Source organism: Indicator indicator, chromosome 2 (genome assembly GCF_027791375.1).
Source record: "Indicator indicator isolate 239-I01 chromosome 2, UM_Iind_1.1, whole genome shotgun sequence".
Lineage (NCBI taxonomy): Eukaryota > Metazoa > Chordata > Aves > Piciformes > Indicatoridae > Indicator > Indicator indicator.
Genome location: NC_072011.1, coordinates 20020168 through 20042562, shown reverse-complemented (window position 1 = coordinate 20042562; position 22395 = coordinate 20020168). Strand labels below are relative to the sequence as shown.

At 38.0% G+C, this 22395-nt stretch overlaps 1 protein-coding gene across 1 annotated transcript in view; it reads left to right on the top strand.

Moving 5' to 3' along the window:
- The window catches only part of ESR1 (estrogen receptor 1), a 105321-nt gene that overhangs the window by 77241 nt on the left and 5685 nt on the right, over positions 1 to 22395 (top strand). Inside the window, exons 5-6 of the mRNA XM_054399308.1 lie at positions 4984 to 5122; positions 20365 to 20498. Coding sequence (XP_054255283.1) covers positions 4984 to 5122; positions 20365 to 20498 — 273 coding nt within the window. The remainder of the gene's footprint in view (positions 1 to 4983; positions 5123 to 20364; positions 20499 to 22395) is intronic.

Sequence of the window (22395 nt, the reverse complement as noted above, 5' to 3'; positions counted from 1 at the left end):
CATTACTCAAAAATACTGTTAATTTATCTGTATCTGAATAAGGGATGGTCTCCCTAAGGCTTTTATTCTCTAAGTGTCTCTTATGTCAGGCATGTGATGTATAAATGACTTAATGGCAGTCTAGGTCTTGTAAGTTTTGGCCATGCAATGATTTTGACATGCCTTACAAGGCCCTGCAATTGGTCAGTCTGGTGTCAGATGTAGGCTATATCCATAAGCTTCAATTACTTAATTTATCAACACTGAAGTGAAGGTCTTTCTTTTACCTTAAAGCATAATAACAAAAAATTCAGAATTCAGGAATATTTTTTCTTTCAAAAATTGCCAGAATTAGAAGAATAGATATTTGAGAATGCAGTGCACATCTACACATAAGTTTAGTGACATTAAATTGCTCTGAGTGATGAAGTGATTAATGATTTAGTCATCATTTAATTTAACCTTCTCTAACATTATTCTGAATTAGCTTGCTTGAACAAGAATATGTCTTAAAAATAATAATTAAATCTTGATGAATGTTCCTAATGGCAGCAAATTAATGGAAAATTAGTATGTTGTTTAGATAATAATTACTTTTGTTGTTAACAGTGGCCCTCATTTGTAGTCTTACCTGGAGCAGGTTCAGCTTCCAACATGTGCCTCTGTCTGTTAGGTCATTACCTTTTGTAATGCTGTTCTCTTTTGCTTTAAGTATTGATCTATTGCAGTTCATTAACCCCTTTGGCCTACTTAGCTTCATGAAGAGGAACCAAATTTCTCTTATTCCTCACTAGAGGGCATATTTTTTGATGTTTTATTCTTTTTGACTTTTCTATATCATTCTGTCCAAATTCTCATCCTGCTTGAAGAATGGTTTCCAAATTCAGGTAACATGGAGATAATTTCACTTCCTTGTCTCTCAGAGTTTCCCTAGTTTTTTATGAAGTTTATCATCTTCATTAGATGTAGCTTCTCACTGGAAGAGCGAACTGGGCTGAGTTTTCTCCAGCACGTCAAAGTCCTCTTCATAGCTGCTACTGTTTCATAGAATCATAGAAACATAGAATGGTTTGGGTCATCTAGTCCAACCCCCTCTGCAGTAAGCAGGGGCATCCTCAACTACGTTAGGTTGCCCAGAGCCTTGTCGAGCCTCAGCTTGAATATCTCCAGGGATAGGGTCTTAACTACTTCCCTGGGCAACCTGTTCCAGTGTTCCACTACCCTCATAGTAAAGAACTTGTTCCTAACATCCAATCTAAATTTACTGTTCTCTAGTTTGTAACCATTGCCCCTTGTCCTATCACTACAGGCCTTTGTAAATAGCCTCTCTCAATCTTGTATACATGCTTAACGTTCTTGGTTTTAAACCTAGCGTCTGTATTTTTTATGATGAAGTTAATGAGTGATTTAGATTGCTTACATTATCGACCTGCTTTTTGCATTATTTTCCACATGCCATCACACTATCTAAATAATAATTTATCTTTATTTTCCATGTGCACAGAAGTGAACTGAAAGGCATTCCTTTACAAGCACTTCAGTTCATTATTCCTTTGTGATTACATACCTAGGTGCATAATTTAAAATATTTAAATTCAGTAAATCTGTTGCATGTTTTGATGAAATCAATTGTCTCATAAAAATCTGTTTCAGCAAAACAAATTTTTTTATAATCTAAACTTATAATATCACCTAAAAGGTCATCAAGGTAATTGATAAAGATTTTTGTGAATTGAAATTGATGTGTATTTTTATATTACAGACTTTTAAAATCTGTATTAATCAAAGTTTGTTCTAGCTCTTTTGCTGTAGAACCCAAACCAGAGTCAGCCTGACAGATCATTAAATATTTTAAACTATGGACTTGCAATCTTCCTATTTTTTTGAAATTTCCTTAGGTTCACTGAAATCAGAATTTATATTTCAGAGAGCAATAATACTGTCAGCCTATCCTTTCAGGACTTTTTAAGGCAAAATATTCATGTTTGCATATTTTAAAAGATGTTACCATTGTTGGGAAGTATATTTCTATTCTCAAGAGCAGGTAATCTGAAATTTCATATGTGGGCATAGGGAAAAATAGAGCTAATAAAAAGATAGGGTTTAAAAAGGGGTTGAGAAAAGGTGTAGTAAAAATAAAAACCAAGGCAGTGTGGAGAACAAAGGAAAGTGTTTTCTCCTGCAGAATATAGTAGAATGAGCAGAGTTTTACAGGCAAGTTAATTGGCACATTTGTAACAAGCTCAGGTTTTCTGCAATAATCGAAGCAATCTGCTGCAGAATACTATGGAGCCACGTGAAATGATGGAAATATAATTGACTTGTAATGTGCTAATTGCGAACTTCAGACACCACTCAGGGACTTATGTTCGTACATTGCTGTGGTATTCTTCAGTCATAGATAAACCCAGTATTTTATTGTGTGTTGTCACACTAAGGCAATACTTAACAGGAAAGATGATGTTTATTGTTTGTTCTCCTTATTTGTTCTGCCAATTTCATGGCCACGCACCGTATTCAATGCTTTTTAATTAAAAATGTTGCCCTTTTAAGTTTCAGCTGTATTGTTTCAGGCTGTTTAGTGACTCAGGCAAATGCCATTCCATCAGTCTGTGAAGTCTGAAAGTAATTTCTGCATTTCGTAATAAAAAAAAGCAGGCAACAAGAAATGTTTTTATTCCCCAGTAGTTAACACTTTCATAAAAATAGCAAGTACTTCATCTGTCTAAATTAATTCCTAATGATTGATAGATGAGTTGTATTTCAGACATGTCAAAGCTGTTTTGTTAAATGTTTTTTTTATCATCAGACTGATGATCTCTGTTGGCTATTTTCATAAAACGTAATTATATCAACTGTTTTGCAGAACATAATATTTTCTAAGTTATTGTGAACTATATTGTCTTCCTCTTTGTTATTTGTAAAATATCTTTCATAGCACAACATTACATTTCAGAAACATGTGCCCTTTATTTATTTATTTGTTTTCTATTTGTGAAGATAATACTGTCATGGTAGGGCCATGACATGGCCCAGTACACACCCAGACAGGCTTTAAGATGTCTAGACAAAGTCCCTTTCTCTCCCCTCCTTCCTGCAGAAAGACAGGGCAATGTGGGAAAAAGAACAAAGGGGACAGGACTCCTTCCTGTCTGGTAAACAAGCTGTTTAAACAAGCTGGGTGAGAGCATGTAAGCTGACCACTGCTCCTCCAGATACAAGGTCTTTGCTTCTGCCTTTTATCGTTATAGCCTGGCAGAATGCTTTTCCACTGAGCGTTAGCTTCAGTGCACTATTGGACCAATCGATCTCTGGCAATTTGTATATATACAAGTGACTTGGTAGTCACCTTTGCCTTGCTCAGACCTTGCTTCAAGCCTTGGTTCAATGTTCAACCATTGCTTCAAACCTTGCTTTCAAGCATTGCTTCAAACCTTGCTTTCAAGCATTGCTTCAGACCTTGCTTTCAAGCATTGCTTCAGACCTTGCTTTCAAGCATTGCTTCAAACCTTGCTTTCAAGCATTGCTTCAAACCTTGCTTTCAAGCATTGCTTCAGACCTTGCTTTCAAGCATTGCTTCAAACTTTGCTTTCAAGCATACTTGGACGTGTCTTGTATGAAGCTGCCTCGAGTTGCCTTGCCCTGTCTTGAGTCCCTGGTCCAGAGTATTCCCTTTCGTGATAAGTACTTGTATGTCAGATATACTCCTGTATGTGTCTCTAGTGTGGACACAATGTTGAAGCAAAACCACTGCCATGTACTGGGCTGGTAAAATAGTTTAACCTGTAACTTGTATTCTCAAGACTAATGTGAATTAATTGCAACTGAAAATTAAAAAGGAAAGCAAAGTTCAATACTGTGTTTCACTCATAACACTGAATAAATGATAAATGAGATTGATTTTAAGGGAACTTGTGCATTTCATTTTAGCAAGCTCATGCTAGTTTTAAATAATAGCGAGTTAAAATCTAATAAAATCTAATGCGTTATATTAGCAATCTCCCTTTTGCTAATATTTTTGGATTGAAAGTATCCTTCATGAAAAATGAAAATCTGCAATAAAGCATAATGGTATCTGTTCCATGAAATAAACCCAGGAATGACCACTTTCATTACACTTTCATATCTATATTTAGCATTATCCATTCATATTCATATTTTAGTATTACTATAAACAATCTCTTTGTTTTGTATTATTTAATTCCAACGTTGTTTAAATACAGAGTAAGAGAGGTCTTCTTCCTCCAGGTGCTGCAGTCCAGTAGAAATGTAAACAAGTGCTTCATTAGTGAATTCAGGTTGTGCAGCTATCAGCATTTTCTTCCTAGTTTATTTGAAATGCTGTACTGGCTCCTTTTCCATACAGACATGGCACTTGCAGTATGGTACACTGTTCCTGATGCTGCAAAACATTCCACCAGGAAAAGTGGTCTGGGATTAACTGATTATAGCTATCATTTCATGTTATAAGACATATTTTCCCATTTTTTCTTCTTCATGCACCAGGCAGCAGATGGCTGCCTCTTTCTGCAGTGTGCACCAGCTTCCCAGGCCTCTAGCAGCAGGCAGGGGGGGTGGAAACACTTACCTGGCTCTTGCCCTGCTCTTTGGGAAGGGTACAGACAGCACACAATCAGGGGACTAGAAAATGCTGATGGTTGCTAGCCAGGGATATCCTCCTGCCTGCTCTGCCCTGGGGCTGGGTAATTTTGAAAAAATGAGTTTAGAATTAACAGTAAAGTGGTTTTTGTTAAAAGTTTGAACAAAAAAATGCCATGTACTTACCCATTTGCTCATCAGCATTGCACCTGCTTATTAGCTCTTTGTTATGTAGGATGGAGCCGTGGTTGACCTAGTAAACAAAACTCAATCCAAAATGTAAAGATAACTAATGTCTGGTTTATTGTATTTTCTTTTTAGCTGTTCAGCTCCAATCCACTCTGAATAACATTGCTCCACTTACAAAACTGGGGTGTTTTTACTGACTCTTATTTATTCTTTCAGGATTTGTGGATTTAACACTCCATGATCAGGTCCATCTACTGGAATGTGCCTGGTTAGAGATACTGATGATTGGCTTAGTCTGGCGCTCCATGGAACACCCAGGGAAGCTTTTATTTGCACCTAACCTATTACTGGACAGGTCAGTCTGCATGTTGTTAATTTATTTCTACTGCAATGAGATTAATTTTTATCTCCTAAGTCATCTCATCATACTAGTTTGACATACTTCATTTAAGCAAAGTTGTAGTATGTGAAACTGGAAAAGGAATTCTAAAAAACCTAGAAATGCAAATGCTCTGAGATATGATGCTGGTCATTTATTAGACAAGGAGCATATCTGAAATTTAACTGCTGGTGGGATTACCTTCTTTCAAAGGCAGCAGAAAATTTATTTTATAATCCAGACTGTTTGTTGCAAAATGAAATGAAATTAAGTACTGAACTCTCACCACTTCAATTCAGAAAATTATTTCTGATTACCTAACATTCAAAACTGCAATATTATTTGTGGAGCATACCTTGAGGTTGTTTCTTGTTCTTTTTATCTCCTGAAAACTGGAGTCAACTATGTAAACCACACAATTGCCCTAGCCTTTTTTAGCCAGTCTTGTTAACGTACAGTAGGTGTTTCCAAGTGAGAGAGAAAATTATGCATCACTTCCACAAAATAATATCTTATCTCTTGGATTTTAGCTGGCATTCATCACAAATAAAAGCAGGAAGATTGGTGGATTTTTAACATTAATATTCTAGTTATCTTAATACTTCAACTTTTCTTTTTTTCCCGGCCATGAAAATTTTGAGCCTTGTGAAAGAGTGTTAAAAGAGAACCAATGAGCAGGGGTTTTGACGAGTGACTGTGTCAAATCTAGAAGAAATTAGGGTAGAATCATCTTAGCTATTAGAAGTCCTCTTTACCTGAAGACTACTGTCCACAGAGCAGAGTTGCAGGAGAAAACTTATCTGTGCACACTGGCCACTTCAGTGCAGAGTATGGCATCTTGATCTAAATTGAGGTTGAAGGAAGAGCTGAAATGAGGAGGGAGAGTATGATGTGATGCAGCTAAGAACAGGGTAAACTTCTGATTGTGTCACGCACCTGCAGGGGGGTAGCAAAAAAAAAAAAAAAAGTCATTGGCTACTGCAACTATTAGCTAGGTGAATTAAACAACACTCTTTATTAGTAGAAAACCAGCTTTTGAGCAGCTTCCTCTGTTAACTGTAGGGTATTGAATTTTTATGTTTGCATTTGTGCAGTGTAAATCCCTTGATTGTCCTGTCCTCTACTTGCAAACGGTATAAAATATAATACTTCATAGAAATAGAAAAGTATTTATTGCCTTAGGAAACACTGTATTCCCCTTGTGGAAGCACATGATCTTTGAGCTATGGAACTAGACATACATAAACACATTGTCATTTTGTGTACAGAAAATATCTGCTTGCTTAAATATAAGCCTACTTTTCTTGGGAAAACATGACAGTTCTGAAATATTTTCTTAGTGCATGTAAGAACCAAAATGTACTACTACAGGAAAGTAAATATGACATAATATTGAAAACTACTATAAACTGCAAAATGCTTTCCAACGACCGACCTGTCTGTTCCATATTCTTGTGGCAATGCATCCAAAACAGAGCTTGTGAGAAGAAATCAAAAACTGAAGAGCAGACCCAGACCTCTTAGATAAGCCAAATAGCTAGGGAAACATTTGAAACCACAACCGTCCTCAATTAAAAATCCCCATGCTCTGAATAAAGTGGAGTATGAGCAGTTGATTCACACAGCTGAAGACAGCTCTATTTGGATTAACTACAGCAGTTTGCATGCAACTGGAATCACATACTACTTCAGGGTTCAAAAATCAATTGACTTCATAATCAAAACAAGTTCTTTGTTTTCTGACTTAAGACTGTTTCTAAAAATGTGTATCTATTGCATCTTCTCATTTTCCAACAATAACAAATGTGTTTCTAAGGCATCACTTACTTGCCTCTGTCTACTTGGTAAGGATATTTGCTGAAACTAAAATAATAAACCTGACTCTTGGGGAACACTGATATGCTAATAGTTAATTAAGTGTTGATTACTGCTAACAATAGTTTGATGTGCTAATTTCACAGTATCACAGTATATCAGAGTCTGGAAAGGACCTCAAGAGATCATCAAGTCCAACCCCCCTGCCAGAGCAGGATCATTTAGGGTAGTCTGCACAGGAACACATCCAGGTGGGTTTGGAAAGTCTCCAGAGAAGGAGACTTCACAGCCTCTCTGGGCAGCCTGTTCCAGTGCTCTGTCACCCTCACTTTAAAGAAGTTCCTCTTCATGTTGAGCTGAAATCTTCTATGTTCTAGTTTGAACCCATTGTTCCTTGTCTTATTACTGTGCACCACTGAAAAGAGCCTGGCCCCCTCCACTTGACACCCACCCCTCAGGTATTTATAGACATTGATCAGATCCTCTCTCAGTCTTCTCTTGTCAAGACTAAATAGCCCCAGGGATCTCAGTCCCTCTTCATAGCTCAAGTGCCCTAATCATCCTCGTGGCTCTCCATTGGATTCTCTCCAGCAGTTTTCTGTCTTTCTTGAACTGGGGAGCTCAAAACTGGACACAGTATTCCAGGTGTGGTCTCACCAGGGCAGAGTAGAGAGGTAGAAGAACTTCCCTTGACCTGCTGGACACACCCTTCTTGATACATCCCAGGATCCCATTGTCTCTCTTGGACATAAGGGCACATTGTTGTTCCATGGAGAACTTGCTGTCCACCAGCGCTCCAAGGTCTTTCTCTGTGGAGCTGCTTTCCAGCAGGGCAGCCCCTAACCTGTACTGGTGCCAGTTGTTATTCCTCCCCACATGCAGGACCCTGCACTTGTCATTACTAAACTTCCTGAGGTTTGCCTGCACCCAGCTCTCCAGCCTGTCCAGGTCACATTGGATGGCTGCACAGCCTGACAGGTGTCAGCCACCCCTCCCGCCCCCCCCCCCCGTTTTGTATCATCAGGAACTTGCTGAGGGTACTCTCAATGCCCTCATCCAGGTTGTTGGTAAAGATATTGAACAAAACCAGACCCTGGTTTTATACTGATCCCTGGGGGACACCACTTGTCCCAGGCCTCCAAGTTGACTCTATGCCACTGATGATGACCCTCTGAACTCCGTTGTGGAGCCAGTTTGTAATCCACCTCACTGACCAACCATCTATGCCACATCTCCTGAGCTTTTCTGTGAGGATGTTATGGGAGACAGCATCAAAAGCTTTACTGAAGTCAAGATATATGACATCCACTGCTCTTCCCTCATCTACCCACTTGGTCATAACTTCATAGAAGGCTATCAGATTAGTCAAACAGGATCTCCCCTTGGTAAATCCATGTTGGCTACTCCTGATAACCTTCTTGTCTTCCATGTGGTTAGAGATGACCTCCAGTATGAGCTGCTCCATCATCTTTCCAGAGGTGAGGCTGACTGTTCTGCAGTTGCCTGGGTCCTCCTTCTTGCCTTTTTTGAAGACTGGAGTGACATTTGCTTTGTTCCAGTCACCAGGCACCTCTCCTGTTCTCCAGGACTTTTCAAAGATGACAGAGGGAGGTTCACCAACAGTATCAGCCAGCTCTCTCAGCACTTGTGGATGCACCGCATCAGGGCCCATGGACTTGTTTGTCTTCAGTTGGTATAGGAGATCTCTAACCCAGTCCTGACTGACCTGCAGAATGTCCACATCTCTCCAGTTCTGCTCCCTTGCTGAGACTGAGGTTCCTGAGGGCTGGTCTTAGAAGTAAAGACTGAGGCAAAGAAGGCATTTGATTTAGCAAATGACATTTTGAGAATGCTATACAGCGAAAGCGTATTGCACATCAGGTTTGAGAGGGCAAGACAGAGGCTGACACAAGGGGTGTTTAACTCAACGGAGTCCTTCCATCATTCAGGCAAATACCATGAAAGTGAAAAAAACATTTTGATTCATTATTGTTGTTGATCTAAATAATGAAATTATGTAATTGAATGGATATAATAATGGAAAAGATGGATGCTGTAGTACAATTTGCTTCCATCTATTCTCTCCTTACCCTGCAGCATGTTCTTTACAGGATACTACTTTTCAATGATTTCATCCACAGCATTCTGTCCTGACTCTCCATCATGCCTTTACAAAAGCAAATACGAATTTAGCTACTGTCTATAATTCAGAGTCACACACTACAGATGATAAAACCTGTGTTTTTCTGGACTTAGTGCAAATTCAATATTGTCAATAAGAAGCTTTACTGTATTTTGTGTATGACTCTAGCTCTCTTTGGTCATTCTGTGGCAGAAGTCCTCTCTGATTTACACATCCCTTTCATTTTTCAGGATTCTCCTGTCTCTATTAGATCCTTTCTGTGTAGAATCTTGGAAACAGATAGTTGTTTGTATACATCTGTACATAAAGCTCAAGTCATATCATGTTTTATTGTGCTTTTTGTGTTTAAGCTAGATAAATACAGCCTTGTCTTGTTCATATCTGTCCGAAATGCCATAAAAATAACATTACAACTTTGCTGTTTCTTTGAACAAATCTTCTCTGAAGACTTTCAATACCCATCTGGATGCATTCCTGTGCAACCTGTGCTAGCTTCTATGGTCCTACTCTGGCAGGGGGGTTGGACTTGATGATCTTCAGAGGTCCCTTCCAACCCCTAAAATCCTGTGATCTTATTTTAATTCTCCCAGCTCACTCCTCCTACTTGGGTCATATTAAACATGGACTTGTCTTGTTTCTCAAAAATCTTTTAGAGACTGTCTTTTCTCATTCTGTGAGGGTCCACTTGTTACATTTTCAAATAAGTACCTCTATAATTTTCCTATGTAACAACTCACACTTGGAAGACTCCTTGAAGATATCTGTAAAGCAGCTCTTTGTTATTCATTTAAAGTTCCTTTTTTAAATTTGCCTATACAAAAGGTTATATGACAATTAAGCTGCCAGTAGTCTACTCCTCTCTGTTTGGGTGAATATCATCACATTATTCCTTTCTATTCCCACTCTGCCTTGTAATTAGATAGGCTATTCTGTGGGATAATGCACCCTTTCACTACCTAATCACTTGAGCCTCAGTTCAAAATCAGGACTTTTAGCAGCTGCCAGTTGCATATAAATGATGTGTGGACTATCCTAAGTGATCCTGCTTGGGCTGGGGGGTTGGACCCAATGATCTCTTGAGATCCCTTCCAATTTCTAATATACTGTGATAATGTGAAACATATTTACCGTGTACAACTGATGCTATTAAAAAAACTCAGATGACTGTAATTATAGATGAGAAAAATAGGCCTAATCAGGAAATAAAATAGCACATTTACAGAGTTTATAATTAATGTGCAGTACCTGATACAACTAAAGAAAGCCTAGGATAAATGCAAATATTTTATATTCTGTTTTTTAAAATTAGTATCTCTTATTAGGCAAATCTAGGAGTAAAGGCTTAGGTTCCTAATAGGACAAACCAGATGTTTCCTGTCTGGCAGATTCCCAAGAAACTAGACCTTAAAAATCTCATTAGAGTAGGACTGAAATTTGTCAGGCCTGACAGTAGGCTCTTAATAATTTTGAAGAAAATGGAATGTTTCTTCATGAATAAGAAAATCATATTTTATTGTATTTTTAAAGGATTTGTTGCAATCAAATGTTGTGATAATCAGGGGTTACTAAAAGGTTTGAAACATAAGTCTAAAGGAACTCATAGTAGAAACAGCTCAACTGCTGACTAAGATGGATGGCTTCTCACCTGAAAAAACCTCAGTGTTGCATTTTAAAACAGTGGGTGGATCTTCTGCCCAGTAAGCCTGGTGACCATTCTAAGGAAACTGGTAAGATACAGTCTAAAGATGAGAATTGTCCAAAGTATGAATAAACATGAATTGGTGGTAAAGTCACCACGCATTTTGAAAGGGGAAGACATTCATCATGTATGCATTAGATTTCTTTGAAGAAGTTAAGAAGCAAATAGATAAGGGAGATCTTATTTCCAAAAAGTATTAAGCAAGATCCAAATTTTATGCGGAGAAATATGAACTAATGCACATAGGAGAAGAATAATCCTAATCCTAACATCCGCATTCTGAGGTAATCTTTCTATCTCACTGTTAACAGTAGGCAGTTCTATGAAACCAACAGTTCTTTGTTTGTCAGTAATTGAAAAGTAAACAGATTGCACTTTCCTGCCCCAACAGGAAAAGTGTGGTGGGTTGAAAATTTCCACCTCAACATTAACTTTGCCAGACCAGCTCAGTGGAAGCAAATGGAAGCTGTATTTACAAGCCAGAATACAATCTACAATGAAATGCAATGAATATGTACAAATATACAGTATTTACAATATTTACAGGTATTTACAATTAACGAAACAGCACAAGGACCCTCCTGGCCAAAAGACCAGGGAAGCTGCAAACAGCTTCTCCCTCCCTGCCTCCCCCTTGCCCCCTGTACAAAGGGAAGAGAGAAAGAAGCACAGATATATTAAACTTAGCCAAAATAAAAGTGATGCAGCCAAGGTCAAGCACAAGCGAGTTAGTATCTCCCAGGCCAAAGCGAGAAGAGGGAAGATTGTTTTGGGAACCAAATCTTATGGGAGATACCCCTCCAATGGAATTGTTTAGAATAATCATTATTTTCCTTTTTATACCCAATAGTGATTTATTTACATTTTTGCTACTTTCTGCTCAAAATCTGTGAAAAATTTTAAAGGCATAGTCTGAAACTACCACAATCCACCCCTTCTAAACAATTCCATTGGCTGCTAATAATATCCATCTAACCTAAACCAATATCTACAATAATGAGTAAACAAAGTTCATAGCCCATTCCAGCTGTCTCAGATGTAGATGATTCAAACGTTCAAAAAACCAGAAAAACAGAAAACAGTTTGTTTCTTTGCAGGTAAGAAGAAAAGGAACAGGGACTTTCAGGTGACTCAGAGCTCTCAGGGTTCTTAGGCATAATCTAAAACTACCACAAAAAGGAAATGGTTGTTTCACTCTTTAAATCTGTGCTACATCTATACTTGGAAAACTGTGACTTTCTGATTTCCCTTAACAGCAATATTCAAAAAACCAGGAAATATTCCTAGAGTGGTTTCTTCAGCAATCAAAGAGTTACATGAGCTTTCGAACAATGAATGGCTAAGTAGACTGACATCTCACCTGTGCTGATCAAAGGAAATAAAGCAGAGATGATAGGAATTGCATAAAATTGTATGTTAATCCACAAGTTATTATTTCTTCTAACCTAGCACTAGAGATAATCACTTGAAATCAGTGGATCCCAATGCCTATACACTTAGCCCAGGGCTAAATATACCTTTGATATCAGATATTATGGCTCTTGTCATAGTACGTTCTAATGTTATTGTCTCATCGTGATTGCAAAACCTGTTTAGCAGCAAAAAAATCAGTCTAGGGACTTATTTCAGTTAAATGTAGTAAGTATTTCCATGTTTAAAGCAGTTTATCTCCTTTTTTCTATGAAGAAATCTAGTCTGCATCTCAGTTGTTTGTTTTTCCTGTTATTGTTATTGTTATTATTCGGAAACTCTTTTTCTCTTCCTCCTCCAGTGCTTGATGGAGATCTTTTCACACATTTGGGTGAAATTGAAGAATTTTTTGCTTTACTGATTTTCATACTGAGCAATGGCAGGAGGTCATGTATCTCTTTAAACTGCATCTAGCATGGATAGCATGAAGACTTACAGTATTCACTGCATGGCTGGGCAACTTAGTAATTACTGCTTTCATGGATTTGGTCTGAAAATTTCTCACCATACACAAAAAGAATCTTAATTTTTCTGTGCAGATATTGCTTTTTGATAAGCAGAAAATTAGATACAATAGAAGAGCATCAGGATTAAATCTTAATATATTTTGATAGTATCTCGTAAAATGTTCCAAATGTCTGAGGACATCACTCTTGTCTCTCTTGAGTAAATACATAGCAATGTTTTTGGCATTGTGTAAATGTGGACCTATTAATTGCCATTGACTTATTAGACAAAATGGAAGCAAAGTGGTCACAGATGATAGTTTCAGAATGCTTACTTGGTGACCTGTTGCTCATATTTATTTCAAGAGGAAAAAGCCTGTAGTCAACAGGTACATCCAAATTTGCCCTTGAAGATAAATCTGAAAAAAAATAGAGTAAATTTCTTTTCATCCCATCTTTAATAGCAATAGATTTTGTGCTAGAAACACAACTGAATTGATCATCCTGTCATCAGGTTATTTACCTTATAGAACCAAATGGATCGACTTGTAGACAGTTAAGAAATCTCTTGGAATAATGAAATCTTTCTTTCATCTTTCATTTTGTTGTTGGGTGTATTAGTTATAAAGCAGTCTTCCATGTTCCTTGGAGCAAAATTCAAAAGCTATTCAATTTTATAATTCAAACAACCTAAATGTAAATTGGGAGGACCCTTAGGGTCCCTTTGGGGTGGTGTTGAATAATGCTCAAAGTGATGAAATTCAAAAGAAAGAAAGAAAGAAAGGAAGGAAGGAAGAAAGGAAGAAAGGACCTCCTTTCATTCTGATCTTCACAATTTTACAGAATCACAGAATGGTAGATGTTGGAAAGAACCTCTTGAGATCATCTAGTTTAAACCCCTGCTAAAGATGGTTCACATAGAGCAGGTTGCAGAAGAACATGTCCAGAGGAGAATCTGCAACCTCCCTGGACAGTCTGTTTCAGTGCTCTGTCAGCCTCAAAGTAAAGAAGTTTTTCCTTATTTTCAGCTGCTAGGAGACTCCCTGGGTGGATTTGTAGGCACAGAACAGAAGTTTTCAGAGAGAATGAAATAATTTCTGGATTCAATATAGTCCCTACACAAATTCTAAGATTTCTTGTTCATGTAGTCACTCTGACCTTGGAAGCACAGGGCCCAGTTCCAGGTCATGTTGAATTGTGATGCTGACCTTTCCAAAATTTCTTTGCACTTCTGATATGAAGAGAATTTTTAGGTGTTTTTTGCTTCAGCCTGAATATAAATTAAACTGAAAAAGACCTTCTTGTCAACAAGAATAACATTTTTTCCCAGCCAGTTATTGTAACTTCATTATTGCTATATGGAGAGGCTTCATAATAATTTTCTAATTTAAATGTCTCAAATATGACCCCCAAAATCAACTTTCTTAGAATTACTATAACAGATTTTTAGATCTTTTAACTACCTGACACATTTGTGGATCCATTTCACATGATATTTTACCAAGAAAAAAAATAATTTGAAAGATACCTAGTACTTATTTGTCTATACGTTTCATACTTGAGTCACTACTGCTGAAATGTATAATGTACTTTTACTTTATCTGCTTAGGCAGATGATCCTCTGTTGATCTAGTGAGGAAAGACAGTTATGACTGCATGGCTTTAAAGGCAAGGGAACCCAAGTGGACAATCCACTGAGGTAGCTGCTTCCTCAAGCTGTTTTAGTGCATTGTTTTACACAGGACTATATAGTGTTTTTCAATGTCTATTAATATAACACTTCTGTGCCCAGCAAGATCATGCAGTGAATCCTCTCAGAAACTATGTTAGGGCACATGGAAAAAAGAGGATGTGATTGTTGACAGCCAATGTGGCAAATCATGACTGACAAATTTGGTGGCTTTCTATGAAGGCATTACAGCATTGGAAGGTAAGGGAAGAGCAACTGACTTGTGCAAAGCATTCAATGCTGTCCTGAAAAACTTGTCTCTGAATTGGATGCACTATTCAGTAGGTAAGGAACTAGATGGATGGTTGCACTCAAATAGTTCTAGTCAATGACTTGACATGCAATTGGAGACCAGTGATGAGTGGTGTTCCTCTGGGGTCGGTATTTGAACCAGCACTGTTTAATGTCTTTGTCAGTGATACGGACAGTAGAATTGAATGCACACTCAGCAAGTTTGCCAATGGTATTACAATATTTTGACAATTCTTAAGTGCTTCAGAAATAGCACAGGATATAATGATTCTCCTCTGTCTTTTGTATCTTCCCAGTCTTCCTGAATTTGCTCTTATTTGGCTTTATTTTAATTTCTCTTGTTTAGTGTGTGAATTAGCCACATTTTGGTTCAGACCTAACTCAAGAAGCAAGCATATGAGACATCAGAAAATATAAGGAAATCTCAGCAGATGGTGGGCTGATAATTTTGTCACTACTGGAAGAGATAGGAATTGACTATCTGAACTTCAGGTTGAATCCTAATTGTTGCTTTACTTCTAAAGAAAAGAGAAAGCTATGCTTTTCAACTTGTTTTGGGAAGCGATGATGCCAACAGGAGTAACTCAAAGGGCAGATTATGTGAAAACTTATAAACATAACTGCCCAGTTTAGTGGAGGAAGAGAGAGTCTTACTCTTAGTGGTTCCTCTTGCTCCTGCCCCCTTCCTTTCTTCAGTTATTATTTTGGTTTTATTTCGTATTTTGCGTTTGTTTCGAGAAATTCTTGAAGGGGCTATAAACTTGATTCCAAGTAGAATTATGCTAATTCCAGTCCAGTACTTGTCCAGTGAGTGATTCCCAGACTGTGATTCATGCATTGACACTAATGGCATGTATTTTTGGATAAGTAGCCAAAAATATTTTATTTGTTTAAACAACAAGAAGTAATTATTGAACTAGTGTTATAAATCAACTGGAAATGTTTTTAGTGAACTAGCCCCTGACACCAAGACCTCCCCCCCTAACCCAAGAAAAAAAAACCAAACCAACAAACCAAAACAACCTCCCTAACAAACTAACAAATAAACACAAACAACAACAAAAAAAAAGGGCAAAATTAATAATGGAAGGTATCTTTCTGAAAAGTGAGCATGCTCTCACTTTAGGCTTCCTCCCTCTGAGGAGGAAATCCCTTCTTGTAAAATCCCTTCTTGTTATCCTCTATCCCTCACCTGTTTTAGGCATAAATGCTTAAAATGTGTTTTGGTAATTTTCCTTTGTCACCTGCTTTTATTTCTATTTCTTCTGTTTTCTTTTGCCTTTAGTTTGTTAAGGGACTCCTCACTTATTCAGGTGGATCTTCTGCTAAAATACCTAACCTTCCTCTACAATGGGATAGGCTTGTTCCTGAGTTTTCAAAACTTTTTTTTTTTTAAGATTGTCTAGCTTCCTTGATGCTTTCCTCTGTGATGTCTCCAAGAATGTTCTGCCTAGAAATTCCCTAAATAAACTGCAGCCTCTTCCTCTGAAACCCAGAGGCGTAGGTCTATTGCTTTCCTTCCCAGCCTACCTCTGGATCCTGAGCTCAATCACCTCTCATGTTTGCTGCAGACAAATTTTCTGTCTGTGACCACATTCACCAGCAATTTCTCATTATTTGTGAGAAGTAGGTCAATAGAGCATTGCCCTTGTTTGGCCACTGTGCTGTTTATGTTGGGAAGTTACTATCAACAGAGCTCAGAAACTCTCTGTATTACTTGCACAATGCTATGTTGACCTTCCAGACAATGATTGCAGTCTATCCATGCAGAAATCCTCCATAAAACTGTAGATAAGTGATTGGGGACTTCTATGAGTTACGGAAAGATTTATCCACTTTATACTCTTAGTCAGTTTGTAACAATCCTTGCCTGCCTGCCCCATTCATCATGTTAATTTCTCCTCTGGCCTATACAAAGAGACTTCTGACATCTGTGGTTCTGGCTTCTTATGGTCCGGGCAGTGAAGGTCTCCATTTATGCAGAGCTCAGGTTCTTCCCCTCCCTCATCTTCCATCCTTGGCCTTCCTGATTAAGTGGTACCTTATCTATGACAGTCCCCCACCCATATGCTATCTGATCCATGCACTATTCCACCAAACCTTTGTGTTTCAAGTCTCATCACAGCTGTCTGACTGTGTGTGGACTTCCAATTCTCCTTCTGAGCCAGGGCACAGGCATTAAAGTCAGAAAATATGCTCTCTTCTAAATAAGGATGTGGATGTTGTCCCTGCAGCTTTCTCTCAATCATACCTATTCTGTTTGCTAACCTACCTTTAGGTTCAGAAACACATCATGTGACAAGCCTTGTTTAGAGGCTTCCTCACCAAGTTATTAAGTCCATTTATGAATAGGACATTCCCTTTCCAAGTCTGGATCCCATCTGTCCTTGGCAATCCCTTGCCTTTAAATAAAGAAGCCAGAGACAACAAATACACACTTAGGCTTTGGTTTGATGGGTGCAGCTGGGCCTACTTCAACTTCTCCCTTTAAATTGAAAGTCTGATGAGAACATCTCCTGAGTCCCTGTCACCTAAATAACCTTCACTGTTAATGTGACATTCCTCATGTTTTTATTCAACACTTAAATAAAATCTAGGTTCCTATTTCTATGTACAGAGTTCAAAGGGAAGAAGATTGAGTAGTAAAAGGGAACTCAGCCATGAATCTCTTAAAAAGTTTTGTCCCATATAGGCCCATAGGATGGACTGCATCCAAGAATGTTAGATGTTGTCACTGCAAGGCTGTTCTCTATCATCTTTGAAAGGCTGCGAAGCCCAGGAGAGGTCTTCAATTACTGGAGGCATATGCTGCACCCATCTCCAAAAGAAGAAAGACAGGCAGTCTTGGAACTACAGGTTGACCAGTCAGCATCACTTCTGTGATTGCCTTCTGTGATAAAATGACTAGATCTCTTGCTAATTGTTCACACCCTACCTTGGTACTAGTTACAGCTGGAGTACCTCAGGAATATATCCTAGAATATATCCTTGTCTTTGCGAGTAACCTGGAAGAGAAGATGGAGTGCACTGTCTTCAACTCTGCAGATGACACTGAAACAGGGAATGCAGCTGATATGCTGGAGGGCAGAGGGCTGGCAGGAACCTCATGAAAGTCAGACAGGAAAAATGCAAAGGACCTGTGATGGACTTAATCCACAGGCCTAACTAGCTGGGGAATAGCTCTGCTGCACAGAACCTGCTGGTGAACAGCAATCTGTGCATGTACCGTTGCTGCAACATGGCAGCCATGAAGGCTGGCAGTATCTGGGGCTGTATCAGTCACTGGTGGTGTAGGCATTAGAGTAAGGGAAGTGATTATTCTGCATTTATTTGGCTCTCATTAGACCATATCTGGAATATCTCATCCAGGGTTGCCCCCCTTGTTGCGGGAAAGATCACCTACGAAACTTCAGTAAACCTAGTGGAGAAGCACCAAGCTGGGATTGTGTGCCTTATGACTGAGAGAAGTGGACATGTTCAGCCTGATGAAAAGAGAGCTTATCAGCATGCCTAACCTAAATTCTACAAGCGTTATCAAGGCTCTTTAAGATGCCTGATGGGAAACTGAGAGGCAGGAGTCATAAACTGAAGCAGGAGAGGTTCTACTGGGTATAGGGGAGAAAAGAAAACATGATGGAAATGTCCTGAGAGAGGTTGTGCAGTCTCCATCCTTGGAGGTTTTAAAGACCAGACTTGCATAAAACCTTGAGGGAGCTGACACTGCTTTGAGTGGGAGGCTCAACTAAAGACATTTTGAGTTGCCTTCCAGCTTGGATGATGCTGTGATTCTGTAGACTTTCAAAAGTTTAATGCACATAGGACATTGATGCAATAACTGAAGACCTTTAATTTGCATGCTTTGATTTTCTTAAACATTTCCCAACATCCAAGTATTAAGGATTCTTCTGAGAAGCTTTGCAGCAAATTCTTCTGATGCTTTGCAGCAAATAAGCTTTTATTGTTTTGTTTTCAGTAATGTAAGAGTACACAATGACAGCAGTATAATGGTGGGATAAGGATAATTTTCAAATCTATTGCTTAATTTGTCCTCCAGGAAAGTTATCTAGGCCTTCCTAGATAGGCCTTCCTATTATCAGCTTATGTTAGAAAGTTAGAAGGCAGTTCAGGAGAACTGCATATTCCCATTTCAGATAGTTTAAGTTGGTTAACAAAGAAGAATCAATGTTGTAGCCTCAACAATAAAAACATTTGATTAGAAGCCTGCAATGATACTGAGCCTTCAATGATACTGAGCTCCTGCAGTTCTCATTGATTTCAGTGGAACTGAATCTGTTGCCTAACTAAAAGTAAAGCAGAAACTTTTACTTGTTGCTTGCACAAGTACCTAACTCTGCCTAACGTGATACTCTTCTTTTTCTTATGCAGTAGCCTGGTATTTCACATACAGCAGATAGCAAAATGAATGAGATTACAAAGTATTTAGAATCTCTTACATTTACATAATTAGTGAGTTCAGTTGGTGGGACCTAGACAAACATGGAGGTTTAGGCAGACAGACTCTGTGTTGCAGGAATAAAGATTATTGTCCAGAGGTTGTACTTGTCAGCAAAAAGATCTTGATTGGAATATTGGTCTTGTAAATTACAGTTCATTGAACTATTTTTGTAAAAGGTATATAGGAATAAATCTTTCTTGCTATCAAAATGTCTTTTCCATCATATGAGTGGCCATAAGGCTTTTTTAAATGCCTGAGTTTGCAAATAACTTACTATTTATTTTTAAACTGTGGTCCTGATTATTCCAATTTTGCAATGTGTTCAGAACATGTAATATATTGAATTGTTTTGAGTACTGAATGGCAGTAGTTTCATAGGCTTTAGGAAGCGTAAATGCCTTAGACAAGAAAAACAACATAAAAATACAGTCAGCATTAATTACAGAACTGTAGATTGGGTGTGCACGATAAAAATTAGTGAGTGAGAATAGCTAGTATTGTGAGCAGAGGGAGGTGGTTAATTGTGATTGCTAATGAACACTGAGACTTCCCAAACTTTAGCTTTGTCTAATGCTGCAATGTAAAGTTTATTGGATTTATGAAGTAAAGTTTTAATCAGACATCCATCCTGAGAAGATTTTGGCCTCATAAGTTCTTCCTGAGCTCATGAATAAGGTTATTAATTAAGAAGACATTATGCTAATATTAAAAAAAATGGGAGAAGCCTATTGGAACATTACAGATTGCAAGGCCAGGTAGAACAAAACATTAGGAAGAAGAAATGCAAAGAATTTGGAGTACTTCAGTTAAAGGAAAAGAAAAACCGAAAGGGGAAACAAAGTAACACCAACAGAACACCCACTCAAAAGAAATAAAAATGTTGTTTTAAACAAATCTTTTCCTGAGTGTAAAGGTTTGGTTGAATCAATCTCATATGTTTCATCACAGTAATGTCTTGGTGATGAGTTTATGAAACTGACATTTTGAGGGGAAATATAATACTTAATTATATATTCATCTCTGTGGGATACTGAAAACTATGCTTTTGTAATCACACATACCTCAAATAAGCACCGAGTAAGAAGTCATGTGCTAGATAGTGAACTCATGAAATCTCATTGGAAGGCAATGATGCAGGGGGGATGAAAAGCTCATGCTGCCACAGAGTTACAGATGTGAATATCTCCCCCTTGATGGTATTCACACAGGAATCAAGGTAAATGTGTAGAGGGCATGGTGGAAATATTTGACATGCTGCTGGCTACTGCTGCTCGGTTTCGCATGATGAATCTTCAAGGGGAGGAATTTGTGTGCCTTAAGTCCATCATCCTGCTCAACTCTGGTAAGTGATGTGCTTTGTTTTCACTCAAGTAGCTGTTGCTTCTGCATGTGGTTGAATGTTGCTTGTTGTCACTAATGACGTTTTCATTTTGAGACAGCAGCAATCAAAAGGGGTCTGTCAACATAGATGCAGGCAGAGCCACCAGGCAGGGATGGAAGTGGGCAAACCTGTTTACTGGTGTAGATGGGACGTGGCAAATTAATGCAATAATTAGTCTGTACCCCAAATACACTTGATGGAAAGGGTGATCAGAGCAGAGTTTTGAACTAGACGCTAGGCAATGCTTAGTTGAAAATCTACACCTTCTTTTTAATGAGTATGTTTGGACTGTAAATCTCATTCTGAAGTGCACTTCAAAAAATAGGTGATTAAACTCTGCTGTTACCTAATGACTGAGGATGCCAGAGTTTCCCAACCCAGAGAACGCACCCACTTGTTCTGCCCTTTTCCTGCTGTGTTTGAACTCACAGATGGTATCAGTCTCCAGACAAAACACATGTAGAGGGCTATATGTTCCTTTTATCCAGTGGTCTAACAGATCACCTGCCCAAATTGCATGAAACATAAATTCAGATAAAACCCACCAAAAACTAACACTAAACACAACAGACCGTTTATTGATTTGGCACATGTTCCTTTATGGAAACTTTGACCTATATGCTGAAAAAAAATCCCAACCAACCAACCAACCAACCAAAAACCAAAATAACCCCCCCAAATTATATATTTATACAATCAAATGTAGAAGATTCCATTTATGTTCTATGAGCTGTGGTTCAAGTTTTGTTGTGATTGCCATCTGTTAGCGAAAAAGTGACATCTGAGGCAAGCATTTGGCATATTAGGGGTGAGGGTCTGCTGGTTTTGTCTTGGATGCCAGAGTGTGACAATTATAATTACTGTTTGACATTTTATTTTACTTTTATTGTCCTGATAATTACAACAGAGTATTTCCTAGAGTTAAATGTTCCTCCTGAACATACCTCTCAAATGGATCTAGAATATGTAATTAATTTATAGAGATATTGAATTAGAAAAAAACAACCAACCATGTGGAAGTTTGAATAAAACACATTATGTGTTCATATATTGAGTATTAATCCATGTTGTTAGGAGTTCTTGTGCCACTGCAATATTTAGTATTGATCCAGAGAACTAAATTTGTTATTTAAATGAATTGCCAAACAGCACCAGCTGTTGTTCATAAGCCCATCTCACTTTGTTAATAAGCAAGTCGAGTCAGGGATAATCAGAGGCAAATTTTCTTTTGCATGTAGGAGAGATGGGACCATGAGTGAAGATACTTCTTTAAGGTTCATATTCAGCAGGTGTAAATCAGTGGTGCTTTATGTGATAGAAGGTCAGAGCTCATCTCATGATCTGAGGGATCTTTTTTGGGTCTGGGGTTTTTTTACATTAAACGAAAGTTTACAAAGCTCTAGACAGCTTGATCAAACCCTGAAGTTATACTATTTGAGTAGGAGGGTGAAGATGACCTCCAAGCCTCTCTTAAATTACATTTTTAAATTATGATTGCACATACACAACTCTTCTACTAAAGAAGCCACAGAAAGATACACTATGAATTTTTGGACCTTATGCTATCTGTGTTATATATGCATATGATTAAACTAGCTGACTTAAACAAGCAGACTAATTAAACAAATTGGATTAATTATGCTACATTTCATATTTAAAAGCAGTCTGTGTTTGCATTCAGAAGCTTAGTGAGGATTTGATTAATTGAGTGTACACAAACAACTCATTAAATCCTTGGACATCTGTTAGTCTCTTCACATGAGGCAGTGCTGTTTATTGCTTTTGTTGGACATTTATTTTCTCTCTTTTTTTGGTAGCATCTTTCAAGGTTCTTTACTATCTTTACACTTCTTTTCCA